This window comes from Cricetulus griseus, chromosome 4, assembly GCF_003668045.3.
Source record: "Cricetulus griseus strain 17A/GY chromosome 4, alternate assembly CriGri-PICRH-1.0, whole genome shotgun sequence".
Taxonomy (NCBI): Eukaryota; Metazoa; Chordata; class Mammalia; order Rodentia; family Cricetidae; genus Cricetulus; species Cricetulus griseus.
The window spans coordinates 55857249-55880443 of record NC_048597.1 but is presented as its reverse complement, the minus strand read 5'-3'; the positions used below and the strand labels follow the sequence as shown (position 1 = coordinate 55880443).

Here is a 23195-nt window from a genome sequence, read left to right as displayed (position 1 = left end):
AGAAGTAGAAGAATGTTTATCAGTGTTCCAGCTGGTTTTTAGGGAAACGCTCAACCTACAGTATTTATGCACATTGAACTTGTTAGATATAACCACTCCTCCCTTGAGCTACTTTTCAAGGTACAGAGAGAAGCACTCAAGCCTGTAAATTACTATTTGAGCATGCTGCTCTCAAGTCTCCCGTCTACAACTTTTGTTTTTGATATTACTGTATTGCTGACATCCAATAATTTTAGAAAAATTTATAACATGGTGAAGCTTGTAGGGTGACCCATATAAACACTGTCCAAGATCCCTTGGCAGAGGGAAGCTTGCCTTAGAAGGGATGCCATCTTAGTTGTTAAGCATCTTTTCTGGGTCCACTAATGACCTCCCCCAACCCCCACTCCCTCTATCTTACAGCCTTTGGAGGCCATCAGCTTGCCAGCAGCTCGGAACCGGGAGACGGAAGTGCCATGCCTCTGACTAAGACGGTGCTTAGGTCAGTCCCCTCCATTGGTGGTGGAGCGAGCACAGGACAGTGGTTCCCCAGCGAGAGCAGAACATCTACAGATACAGCAGAAAGCTCAGCTTTGCATCTAGACGCCGGCAGCACCCGGGGTTTGACTCAGTTGGCACAAACTGCACAACAGCCCCGAGATGGTGGCTCGGGGTTGGGTGGGAAGAGTTACTCAGAATCTTCATCTACATCTTCCTCAGAAAGTCTGGATTCCTCAGCACCACATGGAGGACATTCAAGTGAGTTCTTACTTCGTGGAAGTATACCACAGGGACTCAGGGTATGTCTGGTCCTGTGATCTTCTGAAGTCTGCATTAGGAAAGTAATTTTATTGGTCCCGGGTCATTCTCTTAGCTGGTTAGTACAAAATGCCTACATTTCCCATCCTTTCACCCAATTCTTTTTCTTGGGTGTATGTATATGGATATATATGTGCTGGTGCACAGTGCACACAGGCAAATGGAGGCCATCGGTCAGCCTCCGGTGTGTAACTCAAAAGCTTTCCACTATTTTTTAGACAAGTCTCTCACTTAGGCTCGGGACTCACTAATTAAATAAGGCTGTTCCATGTTTCTAGTGTGGAGCTTACAGGAACGTTTGGCCATGCTCAGCTTTTTAACTGGGTGCTAAGGATTTGAACTCAGGTCCTCATGCTTGCACAGCAAATGCTTTACTGACTGAGCCATCTCCCCAGCCCCACATCTAAGGAGCTTTTGGTGCTACCTCCCTTCTCTCATATAGAACTTGGGGGCTTCTGTGTCCGTACCCTCCCGTGGTGTATAACCTGCCTCAAACCCCAATACCTCCTAATCACAGAACTTCTGGACATTTCCTATGAAAGCAGTCATATCATATGTGGCCTTCTGTGTATTTAACTTTACATGGCCTCAAGATTCATCAAGCATGTTTCTGTCCTTCTGCATAATATTCCATCAGGGATGCACCAGTATTAATAGTGTCCCTATGATTGTTGGGGGACACATTTTATGTGGAGACATGCCGTCTTGGAATTACCAAGTTATATAGTACTGTCTTGTTGCTGTTGTTGATGTTTTTCAAGACAGTGTTTCTCTGTGTAGAAGCCCTAGATGTCTTGGATCTCACTCTGTAGACCAAGCTGGCCTCGAACTCAGAGATCCACCTCCTGGGATTAAAGGTATCTGTCTCTATTGCCTGGCACATCCTGAGTACTGGGATTAAAGGTGTGAGCCACCACCACCTGGATAGTAGCATCCTTTTTAAACGTTTGAGAAACTCCCAAACTATTTCCAAAGTAAATGTGTGTGTGTGTGTGAGTGCGTGCATATGTAGAGAGTGGTGTGTGTGTTGTGTGTGTGTGTGTGTGTGTGCGTGCATGCGCGCACATATGTAAAGAGTGGTATAAATGTGTGTGTGTGTGTGTGTGCACATATGTAGAGAGTGGTATAAATGTATGTATGTGTGTGTGTGTACACACATATGTAGAGAGTGGTATAAATGCATATGTGTGTGTACACACATATGTAGGGAGTGGTATAAATGTATGTATGTGTGTGTGTATACACACGTATGTAGAGAGTGGTATAAATGCATGTGTGTGTGTGTACACACATATGTAGAGAGTGGTATAAATGCATGTGTGTGTGTGTACACACATATGTAGAGAGTGGTATAAATGCATGTGTGTGTGTGTGTACACACATATGTAGAGAGTGGTATAAATGCATGTGTGTGTGTACACACATATGTAGAGAGTGGTATAAATGCATGTGTGTGTGTGTACACACATATGTAGAGAGTGGTATAAGTTGCATTTCCCAGTTCATTGTCCTGGTGATAATGAACATCTGTTCATACAGTCATTCCTATGGGTTCATCTTCTTTGAAGATGCCTATTTGAATATTTTGACTATTTTAAAAATTAAGCTATCATTTATTTCATTGAGTATAAAAGGCTTTTGTATATTCTAGACTCTTTTCCCTTTTGATTTGTATAATTTATGGGCACTTTCTCTCATTCTGTGATTTGTCATTTTTTTACTTTTTTATTTTTATTTTTTTATTTTTTTTTGTTTTTCCAGACAGGGTTTCTCTGTGTAGCTTTGGAGCCTATCCTGGCACTCGCTCTGGAGACCAGGCTGGCCTCGAACTCACAGAGATCCGCCTGCCTCTGCCTCCCTAGTGCTGGGATTAAAGGTGTGCGCTGCCACCAACGCCCGGCTTTTTTACTTTTTTAAAACCTTTATTTTTATTTTATGTGCATTTGGGTTTTGCCTGGATTTGTGTTTATGTGAGGTGGTCAGATGGCCTGGGACGGAGGTTACAACAGTTGTGAGCTGCCATGTGGGAGCTGGAAGATCAGCCAGCGCTCTTAACCATTGAGCCATTCTCTCTAGCCTGTCATTTTTTACTTTATGATGATATTATTGGAGCATGAAAGTTTTTAATTTTGGTGAAGTCTAATATGAACATTTTAGAACATTTGGCTTTTTGTTTTGTGGCTTTTTGTTGCTGATTTATTTCCTTTAAATAGTGATTTTGAGTAATTTTTGAAAACATGTCCCAGTGGTTTTATCATTAAGTAGGTGCTAGTTAAAGCAAACATGCTTGTTAAGACATTTCTGACAGATTTAAATTCTTACTTCCCCAACACTGCTGCTAACTCCCCATTTCCTCCAAATGAGAAGCCTCATTGATGAATAATAATCACTACTTATTATTACAACTGTAACAAGCAAAAGTGTCTGATCATGAAAGAATCAGGCACATGTGTAAGCCCGATGTGGTGGTACATGCCTTTTAAATCTAGTACTCAGGAGGCAGAGGCAGGTGGATCTCTTGAGTTCAAGGCCTGCCTGGTCAAACAGCAATAGGACAGCCAGGGCTACACAGAGAAGCCCTGTCTTGAAAAAGAAAAGGAAAAAAAGAAAGAGCAAATGTGTAGGGAGATGATGTTCATAGTCTCTTATTTCTTGCCTGAGAAATACCATTTTCTACCCTCACCACTACAGGCCCAGGATTTTTTCCTTCTCAAAGTGAGGCCATAGGTTCCTTCTCCCAGGGCTTGAATTCAGGGCCTTGTGGCCACGAGGCAACGCCCATGCTCATATAACCCATAGCTCCCAACCTCATATAACCAACTCCAAAATATCTAACTGCTGCCCTCTTCTGGCCTCCATAGGTACCTGCACCCATATGCACATACCCACACATGCACATACACGTAATTTAAAATTTTAAATTCTTTGCTAAAGCTAGATAAGGATTAACCTCATTCCTGAAATGACCTCAGTATGGATTAGTATACTGCTTTCTCTCTTTGCCTCTGAATCAGCCCAAAGCTGACTAATTATGACACCAGCCTTGGGTAACTCTGTCTGCCCCTTCCTTGGTTCAGACTCAGTTGTTTCAGGCTATGATCTGTCACTTTGTTGAGTGATTGTTTGCCTGCCTCCATTTCACTTCTAGAATATACAAGATCTCTCAGCCAATATCTTTTCCTCTTTGTTCACAAAATTATTTCAGAGGTTGGGACTCTTGCAACCATGTGTCTCCCAAGTCCTTCAGAAAGCCTTGTGTCACCTTGTGGTTCCTGGCTTACTGTTGTTCTGAAACTGTGTATGTGCTCATTTCTGAGCCAGGATAGAAAGACTGGGGAGCAAGAGCTCTTCAAACCTGGTCTCCAGTAGCTTTTGTTTCTCTCGGTGTTTGCCAGCATCAAGCAGTGACAAATGGGACCCTCTAATGTCACAATCCTGGTGCAGGTCCCAGGCATCAGGACCCTTGGTGATGGCGCTTGTAATAGCTCTCAGCCTGGGTCCTGAGGGTCTTACCTTGAAGACTTGACTCTCTTTCCAGAAATTCGGTGTCCAGGGCCTTTGGAGCCTCTTCATTGGCTCTTTACAACTTTTATTAGAACCTCATTCTCTTTTGTGGTCTGCCTCTCTTCTTCTTGCTGTGGCTACTCTAATCCAGGTGTCTACCTGTCAGGATCATATGTGGGGATCCTGGGTACAATTGTAGGCACCTAGTAGGAACTGGGTGCTGGGTGCTGCCAGGATTACTCAGGCACAGGAATCTCCACCCACTAACTGGTAGGTGGGATCCCGCAGACAGGTGGACCTGCTGGCAGTCTGCTGCTATGCATACCTGTCACCATGCGTGCTACCAGGAGTTCCAAGGCTTCCCACTTTTATGAAACTAAAACAGCAGTTGCAGAGGGATGCTGAATCTGTGCACCAGGAAGCCAGGCCTGGGGCTCGAGAATCTGAATGGAGGCACAAGCTGTACAGATCATTTCCAAAGCCAGTGGGGCCTCTTCAGTGACTGCCCAGTAGTATTGAGTGTATGCACTCAAGTGGCTGCTGGCAATGCTGGGTAGTGTGCCCAGCCCCTGCACTGTGTCTCTCTGAGATCTTCAGCTGTCCAGATTCAGCCTTACAACTGCCACTGTCTTCACCTCGACTACCCTCCATTCTCTGTGGCCTATGCTACTTCTTTCTTCTGTGCTTCTGAAAGTAGCAAGAAAAGAGGAGAAGCCTTTCGGGGTATCTTCTGTTACGACACAGGAGAATTGAGAGAGTCTAAGCAACCTGTGTATGTAGCCCAAGAAGAGATGCGCAGACCAGTCACAGCCATTTGCTTAGCACTCAGCCTTGCTCTTGGCACTAATCACTGACTGATGTTTTGGACTAGTCACAGTCCTTCCACTTGGCACCAGTCTGGGCACTCCCTCTGGGAAGTACTCCCCTTCTAGCCGAGATAGAAACAGTCCATACAGTTTTGGGAAAACAGAAAGTCTGGCTCAAACTGTGTCAAAAAGCTCTGCCTGGGGCTGTGCCCTCAGGAGCCAGGGCAGTCAGCTGTGATCTTTATATAGTTTTCATGTGATTGGTGCCACCACAGGGAAGTCTGTTTGCCTGTTAGACTCATAGTCCTTTTGCTCAAGGAAAGAGAGAGTTTTGGGTAGAGAGTTCTTGGGCATCAAGAGAGAGTTCAGGAATTGAATCTAATGTGTCAACTGCCTTGATCCCGTGTTTTTGCTGATTTACAGACAAACAAAGGAGTGCTTACAATTAACCCAAACTTACCATCAACCCTTATGGTGATTTTAAGATTTGTTAATGGAGCCGCCGAGATGGCACTCAGTAGTTGAGTGTATTCTTACAGAGGACATGAGTTTTATTCACATCACCTCAGTCAAAGGGCTCACAACCACTTGTAAGTCTGGTTCCAGGGGATATGACGCCCTCTTCTGACCCCCATGGGAACTGCACTCATGTTTACAAACACACACTCATAATCTAAAAATACTCATAGTCTAAGAATAAAGAGCCCGGAGCCATGGCTCAATGGCTAAGGGCACTTACTGCTCTTTTAGAGGATCTGGGTTCCTTTCCAGAACCCACATGGTGGCTCACAACTGCCTGTAACTCCAGTTCCAACGAATCCAATGCTCTCTTCTCGCCTCTGCTGGGGCATTAGATACACAAGGTACACATTTATACATGTAGGCAAAACACTCATACACACCAAAAAAGTTAAAACATAGAAATTTAAATTTAAATAGTGTTTTTTAAGGATTCATTTTATTTATGTGTATATATACATAGCTACATGAGTTTGGACTTATGTTCATCTTTTCTGAAAAGGATTTACTTGGTAATCTAATAATATACACTAGTTCTAAGTTTAGCATTCAACATATACCCCTCCAAAGGAGAGAAGGGTATTTATTTATGTGGTGCCTTCCCTATTCCAATAAAAAAACAAGTGCATTCAAAATAAAAACAGGACTGGGAATTGGTGGTGACACCTTTAATCCCAGCACTTGGGAGGCAGAGGCAGGCAGATCTCTGTGAGTTTAAGGTCAGCCTGGTCTACAGAGAGAGTTCCAGGACAGCCAAGACTACAAGGAAAAACCCTGTCTCAAAAAACAAAACAAAACAAAACAAATAGATAGATAAATACATAAATGAAAGTAAAAGCAAGGCTGGCAAGATGACCCCATGGGTAAAGGCACTTGGCACAAAGCTTAATGATAGGAGGTCGATCCCCAGATCACAAATGGTGGAAGGAGAGAACAGACTTTACAAAATCCTCTTAAGTTCCCCACTCCTGCTATGGCATGTGCACTCCCCACATAAATGCATAAATATAAAATAAGGAGTAAACAAGCACCAACTAAGCCTACCCTCAACCTCCATGCTATTTTCTTTTTTTTCTTTTTGGTCTTTTTGTTTGTTTTTTTTCGAGACAGGGTTTCTCTGTGTAGCCTTGGCTGTCCTAGAACTCACTTTGTAGACCAGGCTGGCCTCAAACTCATAATGATCTGCCTGCCTGCCTCTGCCTGGGATAAAAGGCAAGCATCGCCACCGCCTAGCATCCATGCTATTTTTTGCCCCATGGTAACTGACACTCCACAGGCCAGGCCCTGAAGTTGCTACCAACTTCACTGATAAAACTCTGATTGTTATAATGTATCACTAAGCAGAAATCCATTATTCTGGCTCCTTTGGCTGGAATAACACTCCTTATGGTGAATTCAGGACACCCAAACAGAGAGGTGTCAGCCCTTTGGTTGCAGGAAAAGTCTCAGGGAAGCCTCTGGGCTCCAGTGGCCCAGAATGTGAGGCTAAATGTCCTGCCCCTGCATTTACCTGCCCTCTCTTTCCTGCAGCTCCAGAAGATGGTGCACTGCTGAGTGATAGCTCAGACCTGGCAGAAAGCACTTCTGGGGCACGTGCCCCGCACACGCACACGTCTGCGATGCTCACCCGGAGCGGGGAACGCACACTGCGGTCCCTTGACCTCTCGCGCACCGCGACCGGCCCCGCACACCCCACTCCTCGTGGAAACGTGACAGAGCACGCAGGCCTGCTGTCCCGGGCACCTACCCTTGGAGGTGTGTCTTCCCACAGCCGCCTTCCCTGGCTGTCTGTAGATTGCCTCACAGTCCTGGGATGGTTACGTTGGCTAGCAACCCAAAAAGTAGCTTACCGCTCATTAGGAAAAGAACCTTCTGGCTTCTCCACCGCAGGAAGCACTCCCACCCCCATCGCCTCGTGCTTGCTTGGGGTATAAGGGTTGACATCTGCCCGAGAGGTTTAAAATAAAGCAGAGTGGTAACTGTGGTTAAGGCCATCTCCCGGGAAGAAATACCTCATTACAGAATGGAAAGTTGGGAGCGATTTCCTTTTTCCATTCGATAATGGCAATTACTGTTTAGGATCTTGGGAGCTTTTCCATGGCAATTTGCTTTTATTAAAAAAGGGCATGAAGAAAGTCTTTGGAAATAGTTGGTTTTTGTTTTTTTTAAGGCTCCCGCTTCTCTGTTATTCCCACTTATGTTTCTATCACCACGCCTCACAGGAGGGATCTACTCTGAGCTGCCCCTGACTGTTTTAGCCTTCCAGTATCATCCTCACTGAGAGTGCTTCCCAGGAGAAATCACCTCTGAGAGATAGTATCCTCCCTCACTTAAGTTCAGGATAAGACATGAAGAATAATTTCCAGTGCCCATCTCAAAGATTTCTTGTTTACTTGACCCCGCTTTGTCTTTTCTCTTTGTAGTCACTGGACTTAGCGATAGTCAAGAGCGTGGCTCAGAAGCTGAACAAAGGACCTCCAGTGGCCACACAGACCACGCCTATGTTTCATCTGCCTTCACCAAAGGAGAACGGGCGTTACTGTCCATTACAGAAAACTCTTCCTCCTCAGACACCAGCGAGAGCTCAACCTCTTCCATTAAGATCTCAGACTCTCCACACTTAGACCTTTCTTCTTCTCAGGCTGAAGGAAGTAACGTGTCCTCCTATGATGGCGAACCTGCTCGCTCTTCCACTGAATCACTGGTTCTGCATACATCCAGCCTTCCATCCTATACATCCACCATTAATGTTCCAGACAATGTGGTTCTTGATGCCAGTACTGTTGAGGACCCATCTGATTCAGGGGCTCCATCACCTGTCCCCTCAGTGTCACAACCCTACCAGTTTTCATCAACCTTAACATCAACCAGGTCTCCCAAACAGCAGCTAAAGTCTACCTCTGAGACAGCCATGCCTTCGTCATCCTCACTGTCACCTTTACCCATCTCCTTAATGGTGTCAACCCTTGCCCCACCCTCTGTCGCACAAACAGACTTCCCACACTCATCTTCCACCCTAGTCCCACACAGGGCAAGGGAGCCACGTGTAACATCAGTCCAGATGTCAACAATGGAATCAGCCATAGCAGTGTTCCCCAGGAACCAAACAGCAGGCACCAAGAATCAGAGTGCCCCACAGCAAGAGAAAACCATCACAGAAACCAAGTCACCAAGCCTGGCGTCTCTGCCCACAGACCCTCCCAAAGCAGTAACGATGAGCCTTCCTCCAGGAACCCCCTGGTCCCCAGCCTTGATGGGGGTCTCCACAGAGCCAGCCCTTCCAGCCACAAGTACCATCTTAGCCCAGATGTCTCCAGCTTTGACGTCTTCCATTCCCCAGACTACTCACGCTCCTGTGACCAGTCCCAGCACCCTGTCAAGCACAGAAGCTTTGACCACAGGCACCACCGTCATTGTGCACACCACCCCTGAGAAACAGCACCAGCCAACCAACCCTGAAATTCTAGTGCTGCCAACCTCATCAGAAGGGGCCGTCACCACAGAAGGGAACCGGGTGCATGTGGCTCCTACCACTCCTTCTATTCCTCTGTCTACTACACTCACATCAGCAGAAATGACCACAAAGCTCAGCCAGACAGACGAGGCCAGCCCGGTTTCACATTTTCTCAGAACACCTTCACCTCAAACTACAGATGTTTCTACAGCTGAAATACTGACTTCCAAATACACCACCTTCGCTGCTCAGAGCACCCCACAGTCACCAGCAGCGTTGTCCCCTCCAACCCCAGGTAAGTGCACCTTACAAACACACATCAACTGCTAGGCACCATCCAGCACCGAAGCTGCAAAGGGCCTGGGTCTGTGTGAATATGTTGACATGGCTAGTATTTGAAAGTGTCTGTTAGTTGGCCTAGAATGGCTCCCATTGAAATACAAAGCATGAAATATGGGCAGTGTGGGTCTAATGCTCTCCCGATACCCTCCTCCCAAGTTACATGATTCTTTCTGAAGAAAGAGAAGACAGGACACTTTGGCCCTGTGTGACATGCATAGAGGATATAACTGTAGCCTTTCATGCCCTATTATTGTGCAAGTTTTTCAAGCATGTCTTTGACTCATGTAAGGTCAGAGCTAGGCATAGATGTAGGTTTGGACAGCAGAGAAACTGCAAAAGCAGTGTTAGCAGGGCTAGGATGCAGAAAGGGGGTCAAGCACTGGCCTAGCATATGCACAGTCTCCAGCAAGTTCTCCACCAAAGAAAAAAGCTTTAGGTGGTCTGTTAGAGGTAGGGATGGGCTGAATGCCTGCTCTCCAGAGAGAGTCCTGAGCTTCTGAGTCAGTAAGCTCAGGGTCTTTCAGGGTCAAAGACTGCTCTCCATTCAGGGAGGCCCAGAGTTCTTTGTCTCCATAATGCTCCTTGGTAAGCAGGGGACATGTAAACAAAAGGATGTTCAGCAAACCTCTTCCCAGTGGCTGTTTGACCAATTTCTTTGCCTTGTACATAAGGTTATCTGTACAGCTGTGGTGAAGGTGCCAGTGTAAGAAAAAGAAAGCCAACCCAGGGGAAAGAACGGTACAGGTACACCAGGATGTAGTGCTCACGGTGCACTTGTAGCTGATCCAGACTCAGTAAGGGAGAAGTGCTGTTGAAGAAGGCAGATGCCATCCTAAGTAGGAGGGAAAGGGGGAAATGCTGAGTCGTGGCTACAGCCGAGGTCTCAGTGGTACAATTTCAGTTTGTCAGTGAAGATGAACCTGGGGGTTCAGGGCCATAAACCATCCCCACTGCTAGTCTACAGTGCCCCCTTCTCAGCAATCTGAGTGTGCCTTAAGAAGTAAAAGATGATTGCTTCTCCAGAAAAATCTTCATTTCTACTGACAATGCATTCAGTACCAGGTTCACCAGACTCCCTTAAAGCTGGTACAGTCCCCGTGGGTGGGTGTTTGCAGCATATTCACTGGCAACTATAGAACTATATAATGGGCACCATGCTTAATTATATAGGTGCTCTGCTCATATGGGTGATGCTAGGTAACACTTGAAGTATGGGGCTGGAGGGGTGATTCAGTTCTGTCTAGAGTGTGTACTTTTCTTCTAGTGCCCCTGAGTTTCGTTCCCAGCACCCACACGGAGCAACTCCAACTCCAGGGGATGCCACGCCTCCTCCTGGCTGCCAAAAGCAGTGCGCCCACGTTCTCATACCCATCCCCCACACACACATAATTTCCGAATAGTAAGTTTCAACAATAGCCATGAAGAGTGAGATTGCCATGTTTACACGGCCCATCTGTTTCAGGTTATTCTTTTGAAGGCCCTGGCTTCTGTTTCCTTTCCCTTGTTCCCTAGTGGTTTCCTCCCTGCAAATGATGACTCTGTTTTTAGGCTTCAGGCTTTTCTAAGAGTGTTTCAAAACCCCCATATGAGACAGGCATTTCACAACTGGAGCATGACCTTTCTAATTATATAGAGTCAAACAGAGTGTGGGCATTCTGGGGCAGCGGATGAGCAAGGTGCCAAGGCAACATTAAAGTTTACCCATAAAGGCCCTCCTGACTCGAGATGGGGCCCGTTTTTGTATATGGAGAGAAAGGGCTGACCATGTGGCATCTATAATCTTAGCACATGGGAGGCGGAGACAAGAGAATCAGTTCACTGCCATTCCTTTCTACCTAGGAGTCTGAGACCAGTACAGGCTACATGAGACTCTGCCTCAAAAACTAAAGAAAAAGGAGAAGCCATTGCGATGTTTAACTGATAATTCTCTCAATGGCATACAATCTGTAGAGGCTAGGTTAAATTTCAAGACATATGGAAACTGAACATGGTGGTGAATGTGTATTATCCCAGCACTTGGGAGGTAGTTAGGTGGATCAGGGGTTCAAGGACAGCCTGAGCTACATAATTAATTTGAGGCCATCCTGGACTACATGAGACCATCTCAAGGTAAAACAAAACAACAAAACGCATAGCAACTACAAGTATGTATGTTTGAAGATTTTCAGATAAAGGTTTCTATAGTTGGAACAAAATCCAAGAGAAAAAGTAAGCCATGTGTATGTGTGCATTTGTCTGCACATAGAGTGAATCTTAGAGTAGGCAGGATACATTGACCATGAATTCTTTCCACCTTAAAATGTGCTTTAACTTGACATTCATTGAGTCTAGTAGAATTTTCTCAGTGTCACAAAGGCAATATAATTGTCAGTCCTGAGTAGAGTGGCCTGTAAGAAGCCTTTAATAGCCATACTTGTATTTGGGGATCTAATTATCTAACAATATGAACACAAACTAGTATCAGTGCCCAGTTTCATCACCTCTGTCTTCACACCTCTTGGGACCCTGTTCTATTTTAGGAGTGTGATTTTCCAGGGCAAGCAAACAAACATAGGCGAGAACCAAACATCATCTGTAAAAATGAGATGTTTCCCAGGGTTTCTCTGACATTGTCTGTGTTATTCCTGCCATGTGTTCAGTCAACAGCTGTACCGTGAACCCTTGTCTTCATGATGGTGAATGCATCGTGGACCTCACCAGTCATGGGTATAGATGCGCATGCCCACCTGCCTGGCAAGGGGACAACTGCAGTGTGGGTAAGAAACAGGAACATTTATTATAATGTGACCTTGGGTTGTCGGGCTATTCAATAAGATCCCTTTTCCGGGGTTGAGAGCACATACTTGCAGAGGGCCAAAGTTTGGATCCTGTCGCCCATATCAGGCAGTTCATAACCGCCTGTCATTTTAGCTCCAAATGAATAGAACACCTCTAGCCTCTGCAGCACCTGCATTTGTGTGTTCACACATACACACACATAATTCAAAACCAATCATTTCTAAAAGAACCTTTTCCTTCCTTAGTGTGCAAGGGTAAGATTTTTAGTTTCGTAGTCTTCTTGCTTGAGTGTTAGCATGTTGGTGTGTTGTATATGATGAAGGACTACAGCATGATACAGACCTGGTTCTGTTCCATAGCTTCTCTACACCCCTGCAACACCGGACCATCTATAGCTCCCTAAAGACGCCTATACTCTGCTGGCTCCTCAGCTTGGAACATAGCCTCCTCCCAAATATCTGCTTGTTGATGTCCCTTTAGTCTTATTTATATTTAAATAGTATTTAAAACAGTCTTTAATTCTCCCCTGCATCAAAGTCTACTGTTTCTGCTAGGCATGTCTTTCATCCCAGCACCCAGGAGCCAGAAATAGTGGGTTCTCTGTGAGTTCAAGGCCACCTGGTCTACATGGTGAGTTCCAGGCCCATTAGGGATAAAAGGATGGGACCTTGTCTCAAAACAACAACAACAAAATCCAGCAACAAACAAACTAGGTCTATGTACAGCTCTGCACATTCAAATCCTGCCTTGTATTCTAGTTAACGCTTCATATGGCTGCCTCTGCCTGACAGGACGACGGTGGTTTCCTGCTCTTCTTTTGTACCACACTCCACAGCGTGCCACTAGGTTCTCAGGACGCACTGGATTATAATTCTTTGTCTGCCACCTCATCAACATGCTCTTGTTTGTCCTCCTCTGCAGATGTGGATGAATGCCTCTCGAGCCCCTGTCCGCCCCTAGCCATGTGCAACAATACTCAGGGATCTTTCACCTGCAGATGCCCAGTCGGGTATCAGTTGGAGAAAGGAATATGCAATCTGGGTAAGAGAGTTAAGTCTGTCTCAGAACTTCCAAATCAAAAGGCAGTCTTTTTTTCCAAGACATAAAATTCAGGACAATGGAAGGAAGTGAAACATGGTGCTTATTATTCTTACACTTGGAGACACAATACGTTGCTTCACAATTTGTTTATGTGCTTTCTATTGAAATTCAAGATATATCCATAAGTATATCCCTGTTACTAAACAGTACAAATATCTTTTTTTTTTTTTTTTTTTTTTGGTTTTTCGAGACAGGGTTTCTCTATGTGGCTTTGGAGCCTATCCTGGCACTCGCTCTGGAGACCAGGCTGGCCTCGAACTCACAGAGATCTGCCTGCCGAGTGCTGGGATTAAAAGTGTGCGCCACCAACGCCCGGCCAGTACAAATATCTTAATGACTGCATAATATGCTTATTTGCAGATAACATCACTTGCTCAACCATTCTACCCTGTAGTTAAGGAAAAAAAGTCAAAAGGATATTCTGACTATGTAGTTGTTTTGTTTTGCAAGCTTAGAGTGAGAAAGAGTAGAATTCTGATGGCCCTCTCTGTGCACACATTCTTCTTGTTTCTACAAGTGGTCATCAAGTTGTTAGCCATAGACAGACACACTTGGACACAGCTGCGGCCGGGATCTGGCCACCATCTTGGCCATATTTCGTTCCTCATTTGGCAGGTCTGTGAAGCTCATTGGTTTCAAATTCATTCTTCATCTTACAGACTAAAAAGCAAATCAACAAACCCAGTGAGAACTAAGGCTCTGAAGAGAGGCTCAGCAGCCAGGCTTGGGTCACCGCTGATGAGTCCTGGTTCCCAGCCCAAAGTTCTTTCTGTTACACAAGAATTTGTACATTGTAAGAGCATTCTTGCACACAGGGCATGGCCCATTTTGGTTGCTGAATTTAATACATTACTTGCTGGAGAAATTAGAATGAGAAATACTGTTTCAAAGCTGTGGAAGGAAGCTGTCTGGTAAAAATGACTTGTCTTTGAATTGGCCTCAGTTCCTCAGTGTGACACTCTAGGCACATGTGCTCAGTCAGTGTTTTTGAGAGAATGAATGTCTGTTTTCTGCAAGTATTGTCCACATGAATTCCTATTACCTGTAAGCAGAAGGGGTTTCTTAAGCCTGGGACTTTCCTAAAGTAAGAATTTTGAAAATTGTTCAAAATACAAGAATTGGGTGTTATTTTTAGAAAGAAAAATCTATAGATGTAGACATGAGTCAAAATCAAGAATTTCTCTTATTGTAATAGTTTGTACGCATCTGGGTAACTAATGTGTTTCCTGTAGCCATACCCTATATGGAACTAGATGAGAGTGTGCAGTTGAAGGATGAAGGAAATGAGAATATTTTCACTTTTGTTTGTGTTTTGAAGCCCCGTGGAAAGTACAGTTGCCAGCAGGTTTCAAACGCCTGGCTTCAGGCTCTCAGCTACCACTTGCAACACATAGCTAGGACCTCTGTTTCCTCATCTGTAAAATCAGATTACAGTCTGCTCCACTTCTCACTCAAGGTTTTGGGAATGTCGAATTAAATGACCTGTTTGAGCAAGCTCTGAGTGTGGTAAAGAGCAGTCCAGATGGGAGGCAGCATTCGCCAGACTGGATGCTATGAAAACAAACTGCTCTCAATGCAGACTAGTTGTTATAGGTCACAAGTGAAATCAGTAGTTAAATTGAAATAAAAAAAAAAAATCTGTCTTGAGCCAGTGAGAGGGTTCAACAGGTAAAGTCACCTGCTGACAAATTTGACCACCTGAATTCGATTCCTGGGACCTACATGGTAGAAAGAGAGAACCAGTTCCTGTAAGCTGTTCTCTGACTTTCACACAAGTACTTTGGCACATGAACACACACACACACACATGCATGCACACATGCACAAAGCACATTCAAAGTAAATAAGTGTAATAATGTTTTTAAATACCTGTCTTAAAGCTAGATGATGTAACTGCAGCCATGGAAGAAGTCTTGAATACACTAACTATATTAGAAACACAGACACATCTGTGTCTTTCCACAATGTCAGAATTTATTGAGTAACAATAAATTTACAGACTACTTCAATTTCATTTGCTATAATTTGCCAAGTTATTCTGATTTCCCTTGATAACTGGCCATTGGCAAGCATAGATTCTTTTTATTCCAAATTTAATTACCGATATTAACTCTGAGATCACACATTATACATCTGTGTGTGTGTGTGTGGGGGGGTGTGTGTGTGTAGATAGTGGTGGTGCACACCTTTAATCCCAGCACTTGGGAGGCAGAGGCAGGCAGATCTCTGAGTTTGAGGCCAGCCTGGTCTACAGAGTGAGTTCCAGGACAGCCAGGCCTCTACAGAGAAACCCTGTCTCAAAAAATCTAAATAAATAAATGCCTTCAGCAAATTCCTTCTCAGAAAGAGGCCAGGATTTGGGAGAAGGCAGGCAATATTTCTCATACTAAAAACAGAAAGCACATTCATAAAACTTGGGTGTGTCTACCCCTTATCCTGTGCATATTTCTATATGGAGAGTCTGGATTTGAACCTGGGCATTTGAGAAGTGAAGATGACGGGTCATGTGACTGTCCTGAAAGCTTGTGTGCAGAGTGTCCCACAGGTAGCACAGATGGGAGGAATGAGGTTCAATTGTGCTAACAGCCATCTTTCCCTTTTCAAATCATTTGGCTTCATTGTTCGTAAACATCACAGGAACATGCAAATTAGAGCATGCTGAAATGCCTTCCCTTGGCCAAGAGTGTTTTCAAAGAGCTGCCTGCTGTTCAGAAAGAGTCCTAAGCAGCTGGCTTCACTGAACTGTAGAATAAGCAAAAGGATGTTAAATAAGGATTAAGGGGCTTTAGGACAGTTAACTCTAAGATGTTAGATGTTTTCCCTGGCTCATTTGCTGGCCTTTCCTCTTAATTCATCATGCAGGCTTTCCATTTTAGAAAGGCTCACAGGCTCTGTGTTTTGGGTTATTCTTCTTCCATCCAGAGGGAAAGATATGACTTTAATATAATGAAAGATAAGAGCCAGCTCTAAAAACAGGCTGTGAAGGCGGGGTTTAAATGAGTCCACCAGTGCTAATTTTTGGTTGTCTGCCATTTTCGAGTCCCATTCCCCTCAGAGCCAATCAGCACGAATTGGTGTTAACTAGAATTTTATTTTATGAGTGAAATGGGCCTTAAAAATGGAATGTTTGCCCCATTTCTGGACCCAGCGGTGTTTCTAATGTGGGTTGTTTTCATTGTGTGGCTGGTAATTTTAGAATCTTTAGCACCTTGGGATCTACACCTACTACAAATGTTTGCCCTGCTCCTTTGTCACCCCTCGGTTACCTTCTAGAACAGGAAGGTGTGGTTTTCACCCTCAAGAAGACTCACACAGATTGTCCTGTATGGGAATAAAGCTGGCCATCACAGAGGTTTACAAATACATAGCTTTGTGTTGGTCTCTCTGTTGTATGGCTTAACAGGCAACATTTTCCTCTTCAGTTAGAACCTTCGTGACTGAGTTTAAATTAAAGAAGACTTTTCTCAATACTACTGTGGAAAACCATTCTGACATTCACGAGGTTGAAAACGAGATCGTTCAAACAGTAAGTTTCCCGAAAGGACTCTTCACACTCACCCTTTGTTTTCTAGACCAGATTTTGTTCAGAATTGGACAGTAGTCAGGGTCATTTATATCCCCCAGACTTGCTTTTGTACTTAGAAGAGAAAGTTCAAGGTGAAGTGAAAAGTACCCTGGAAACAGAAGGTGTTGGGATCTGCGGTGTCCAGGATGAGTGCTGGCTTCAAGCACAGTCCCTGTCTACTAAGCTGTTTCTTTTTCATGTGCAAACACACCGATAACAGACATGGTGATGCCATGCACCGGTGTGGGCTTCCGGTAATAAAGAAGGGTCCAGAAAACCCTGGTGTCCCATCTGTTGTTGACACCCAAAATGACCTTCTCTCCCTGTGCTTTCAGAGCTTAGAAAGGTCACTCTCCTTGAGGGATGCCAGTGGCCTGCTACTAATTCCAATTAACTGGGCTTATGAACTCACAATGAAAATTATCTAAGGGCCTTGGATGCTGCTCTTTCCCTCTTTGCTATTATTTCTAAAAAGAAAAATGGAGAGAAAGAAATAAAAACAAAACTCAAACAATGTATTTTGTTCTCCACTGCTGCCCAAGTCAAAGATTTGGTGTTTGGGAACTGAAATTTGCCACTATGCTAAATTGGAGATGAAATTAAATTAAATTAGATTAGCTATTACATTAAATTGGAGTTCATATATTAGCCAGGAATTAGGTGTTCTTACAGGACTGTGGATTTTATTTGTATTTTAATTCCATTTCTTTGTCTACTGAGCATTTAATGTATGACAGGGACTATGTCAGATACTCAGTCCTGTAAGAGGGTAGGCAGACTGGGAGGCTCTGGAAGTTGACGCATTGTCTGAGTCCACACCAAGTGAAAGCAGAGTTGAATGCACTCCCCTAGGTCACCTGTGTTACTCACACTACCTGCAAGTGTGGGGTTTCTAAGAGCACTCTAAATTTCATTAATTTACTAGGAGGACTCACAGAACTTATTGAAGGCCAATATCTTCATATATGTGGTTCATCGCACTGAAAGGACTTAAATTAAAATTAGCTAAGGGGCAATATGCATGGGGCAGAGTCTGGGGATCCCAAATGTAAAGCTTCTAGTTGCTCTGCCCCTGTGGTGTTATTGACATTGTTGGTACCTCTTGGCAACAGTGTGTGACTTATATGGAGTACTGCCAACCACAACGCTCACCTGAGCCTTGTGTCTGAAGCATTTATTTGCACTTTGCCATGTACAGACATGGTTGACTGCCCGTATGGCTGACTTTAGTCCCTAGACCCAGAGTTCTCTCCATTGTTCACACTATTAGTGTGATTGCATGGCTAGTGATAGGGACTATGCCAGATACATGGGCATGGCCCAGGAATCCTAGCTCAATAAAATTGTTATTATCAAGGACACTGTGAGGCTTAGAAACTGCCTTGTAAGGGCAGAGGCATGATCTCTGTAGCCAAAAGTAGATTCATTGCTCTACCATTGTTGCTTCCTGGTTATCCCGTAGGTAGCTATTCTCTTCTTACATAGTGTAGGGGATTAGAGCCCTGTGCAAAAGTACAGTCCTTCATGTTACACTGTACTAAGCAACTTGGCTAAATATTTCTTGTTTGTTTGGCCAGATATCACCATATAATACACCGAGTCATGACATACCTGACCCCAACTAACATAAAGAATTAAACAGCCATTGGGGACTCCACTAACATGGGCTTTCCTAAGATGGCATTCTGTTCATACCTGGATAAAAGGTTAATAATAAAGCAACAATGATAAACCATTGCTCTTAGACTATAAAGTAATGATGTACAAAGCTGCAAACCATTTGATAACATCCCCCTCTTGACCTCATCTTCCCAAGTCAGGGGGCTCTGGAACATTGACTTTGAAGACAGGTGGGTCATCTGAGATGAGATATTGAGACTCCCTGCTCCATTAAAGGGATCTCCAGGCTGGGGAGGGCAGCTAAGGAGGGCCAGCTTGGCTGTGGGGGGCTACTGAGGAGGCCCAGCTTGGCTGTGGAGGCTGCTAAGGAGGCAGGCACAATGCTTCATGTGGCCGAGGTCTTTCTGTTCTCTCTGGGGCACAAGGTAAACACATAGCTCTTAATTTGTTCTCAACAAAAGAGCTCTTGACCCACGTCATGTAACTTCCCACAGAGAGCCTTTCTGAGGAAAACCTATCTTCGAGTGAGGTCAACTCATTGTAGGTTATGAGGAGCCTGTGGGGCCCATCAGACCTGGGGAGCTGAGAGGAGCTGAGCCTTTCCAGCAAGCTTGCTCGATATGCAGAGTCCAAATAAACAGTTGCCTGGGTTTTTTGAAACCCTGGATCTTACATGGGATTTTCTCCTTTGAAGATGTTTTGTTTCCGAGGGTGCTTCTCTGAACATCATTTCCTGCCAAGATTTCTCCACTGTCTGCCCTACTCCCTTTGTTCTCAGGGAACAACAGAAAGATACTCGGGAGGGGAACACAAGGCTACAATACTTTGGGTAAAGCTGCCTGCTGATAACTTGATGGCTAGAAACTACCTATTTTATCCTGAAAATAGGAAATTGATTCTTGGTTCAGGGATTTTTGTCTGACAGCCCTGTTCTTCGTTTGTTTCAGTTAAACTTGTGTTTTTCAACGTTGCCTGGTTATATACGCTCTACGGTTGGTGTGTCTAGGTAAGAAACAATTCCTTTTGCTTGTAAATCGGTCGATGGAATAGGGGGGCTGTTCCCACATGGGTGATCAAAATGAAGGCAGTCTCTGTTTTATGACCAATCCACTGTGTAACCCAAGGCCAAGGTCACTGGACCTTTGTGTTCTCCTATTCTTTCATGGAAGAATGGCAGTAACATTTACTTGCAAGCTGCCTGGGACCCACATGTTAACTTTGGTCAGTTAAGGCCTTACTTACTAACTTTGCCCACAGAGAGCCCAGTACACTGGCAATCTCACTGCAGTCCACCTTTGCCCTGGCCTCCAATGTGACACTATTTGACCTGGCTGATGGAATCCAGAAATATGTCAACTCCTGCAGGTCCTCTGCTGAAGTCTGCCAGCTCTTGGGGTCTCAAAGGAGAATCTTTAGAGGTAAGGAGGGATTCCTCTAGGACTCCCATAGAACGGGGAGACATGGGAGGTGTTTAGGGCTCAGGCAAACTCCTGCACAGAGCCTTCCTTTAGAATGTCAGAAGCACAGGCCTTTACCATATTCAGATGCACACAGTTCTGTCTGTGCATGGCCTTTAGGCATCTAGTCTTTGGCTTCCAGCTGCTTCTGTTTCTTCTATACAGTGCTTGGGTGAGAAGATGCCACAAGAGCTGATGGAACCAAAAGCTATTACCCCTGTTTCCTAGGGAGACAGAAATTGACAAATAGAGTGGGTAGACTTGTCAGTGATCCATCAAACTTCATGGGGTGATTACTAAGAAAAAACAAAGACCTGTGTGCAGTATTACCTGTTTTTTGTTTCCTATCATTAAAAACATATGATTATCCAAAGAATGCACATCAGGATGCTCCCAGGAATGCCATAATGATGAGGGTCTCCCTTCCTTGCTTCTTGTTTTGTCAGAGGCTCTTGCCCTGTGTTAGAGTAAGGCCAATGAAGAAGGTGATTAAAGACAATTCTGAAAGGCACATTTGCATCTTGTGGGGATAGTTTTACATTTGGGAGAAGAAAACTTGCTGGAATCAGAAGTACCTCTAGGCAAAGAGAGCTAGTTCCTGCTGGCACATTGTAAGTGATCAAAGTGGACTCTGGTTAGTTTGCTGTACCACTGGATGAGGGCTGGCAAAGGAAAGAGAGCCTAAGCTAAGCCTCCCCATCTGGCATGCAGATGTTAGACATAAATTGAAGGTATCGGGTTTTGATGCCATATCCGCTGGTCGGTCTAGGATATTCCCAGTAGGTCAGGATTTCGTAACTGCTGGTCCAGGGGCTTTCCTTGCGTGAGCAAGTGCACCGCAGAGCTTGGGAGTTGGCAGTTACGCTTCCATTGTCAGATAAGCTCTTGGGGGTTGGCTGCTTAGTAATTGGGGGAAAAAATGGACTAAACATAGTCGAGTCGGAGTGTCTTGTTCCAAAGTTCATGCCCTGTTACAGTGTCCTGGAAACTTTGAGGCACTCTGGTTTTATGATATTATTTCTCTTGCCAAGGACCCAAGGGTACCATTTTTTTTTCTCCCACTGAGGTAGGTACTATTCAGTTTGCTAACCATTTCTGGACTGCACATTGTGTGGTCAGCATGGAGCCAGGATACTTTCTGTTGCCAGCACATGCATCTGTGTCTTGCAGATCAAGTGGCTGGATTATGTGGATTTGTAAGAGCCTGTTCCTAGCTGTGCCTACTCAGTCAGCTGCCTTGTTTGGACTGCCCCCGTGTGGTTTATGGGAAGACTCCTGTGAGGCCATCCTCACTGCTCCTCTCCTATTCCTTGAGGATAAAGACAGCCATGCATATGGGCCAAAATTGGGTTCACATCCCTGTTTTTCCTCCAGACCTTCTCTGGGTTTGGTCAAGGGGTCCAGTTCTGATAGTTTTTTCTGGAGCTAGAGAGGTAGGCTAGACCAACAGGTGCTATACACCTGGGTCTCCAGCATCTGGGCAGTGAGGCGATAGCATTGACAAGCATGGTTTTCTACCTCAGTTCACTGAATGTCCGCCTCCCTCCTCTCAAAGCACTTTAGTTCTCATGGTCTCCTGAGGTTTAGGGACTGTGGAAATCCCCTGTGGAATGCCTCCACCTTAGACTCATGTGTGTGCCCATTGTCTATTTTGATGGATGCTATGGCCAGGAAGGACCATGGGAATTGTGAATGCCGAAGACTCACATCACCAGGGATCGATTTAAGTGAGACTCTGAAAGGTCCTGTTGGGTGGCTTTATGAACAATGTTTTTGAGAAGGCTCACGAAAGTGGCTCCTCGTGGCAGGGGTGAAACCTGCCCTCCCTGTTCAAACAGGAATCTGATGCTGGGAGGAAATGGTTGCTTTGGCATGGCAATGCTAGCAGCCCAGATCAGTAGACAGGATGGAAGGAAAACTTAACATTGACTTCCAGAAAATACCTAATGAGACCGGGCATTTCAAAGGCTAGGATGGCCTGGACATCGCTTTATCAAGAGGTGTTACTCTCTGTTAACTAGTTGACTGGCAGAGCCTTCAAAGAAGTCAGACGAGAGGTTGTGGAGGCCAAGGTCCTCCCCGGTGCCAGCTCTGTAGAGTTGTTTTTTTTTTTTTTCTGAGATTTTTTTTTTTCCATTTAAAAGTTTCCCCTTAAATACAAACTTTTTACAATGAACAAAGGAACTCAGACTTAATACGTCAGCTTCCAATGATAAAGGCAGGAAATTCGGCACTGAGAATTGAAGCTGGACCCTAACTCACCCCACTGGGACCAGGTTGTCTCTCAGCCTCAGTTCTCAGGACTCTCAAAGGGGTGGAGGCTGGGGATTCCATGAGGGTTGTCAAGCCCTGGCATCATCTCATCACTAGAACTTGCCCAGACAAGGGTTAATCTTGCAGTGATAATCACTGGAACCTTCTGAAGAGCTCTGGTCTTTTCGTTGAGATGGAAGAGGGGAGACTATGCCTACAAAGTTGACCCCCAACTTTCATTGTGCCAGGCACATACCGCCCATCTCATTGCAGCTCTCCTCCCACTCTGAGCTTGCTCTTGACCTCCAACAGCAGCCGCAGCACACGTCTGCCTTACTTTACCTTGTGCATGTGTAGATAAGTTATTAGTCACTAATGAGGTGGTTTCATAATGGTTTTTTATGTACACCCATTTACTTGTGCCTCTTTGCTTATCTTGGGTGATAAACTGTATCCTTCATTTTGTTTGCTGTATGAAACCTCATAAAGGAGGTGCCCATCAGTGAATATTTTTGATACTAATAAGCTGATTCTTCATCCTCCATGCGGTGAATAAAGCCCACAAATGAACATGGAAGTGGCCTCAAAGCTGGCCTCCTTCTTGCTTGTTTCTGTTTCTCCTGGTGATGGTTTAATGACTGATGGGCCACTATGACTCCCCCCCCCCCCGCCACCTCCACCCCTGCACATGCTCACTTGCTGGTCTCTGTGCTGAAGACCCAGTGCTGAATAAACCTCAAGAAATCACCCCTGTAGTGGGAAGACAGCCAGACAAACAGCTTCCTGCCAACCCTGGGAAACCAGACTACCATTCAAACCTGTCCCTGTAATAAATCCTACAAAGGCAGCGCACTGGGGACAAAGCAAGCTGCTCTACCACAAGGAATTGTCCTGGGGACCCTGAGGACACACAGAGCCCAGGCACGCTTCCATTTGAGACTGGTCTGGCCCAAACTGGTTGTTTTTGGTCCAAGCTCTTAACTCCCTAAGAACAAGGT

The 23195-nt window shown here is 44.9% G+C and overlaps 1 protein-coding gene across 1 annotated transcript in view; it reads left to right on the top strand.

Moving 5' to 3' along the window:
• Positions 1-23195, top strand: part of Heg1 (heart development protein with EGF like domains 1) — an 81586-nt gene that overhangs the window by 32332 nt on the left and 26059 nt on the right. Inside the window, 8 exon segments of the mRNA XM_027412797.2 lie at positions 403-738; positions 7158-7382; positions 8051-9376; positions 12063-12179; positions 13123-13242; positions 16725-16828; positions 19435-19493; positions 19745-19905. Coding sequence (XP_027268598.1) covers positions 403-738; positions 7158-7382; positions 8051-9376; positions 12063-12179; positions 13123-13242; positions 16725-16828; positions 19435-19493; positions 19745-19905 — 2448 coding nt within the window.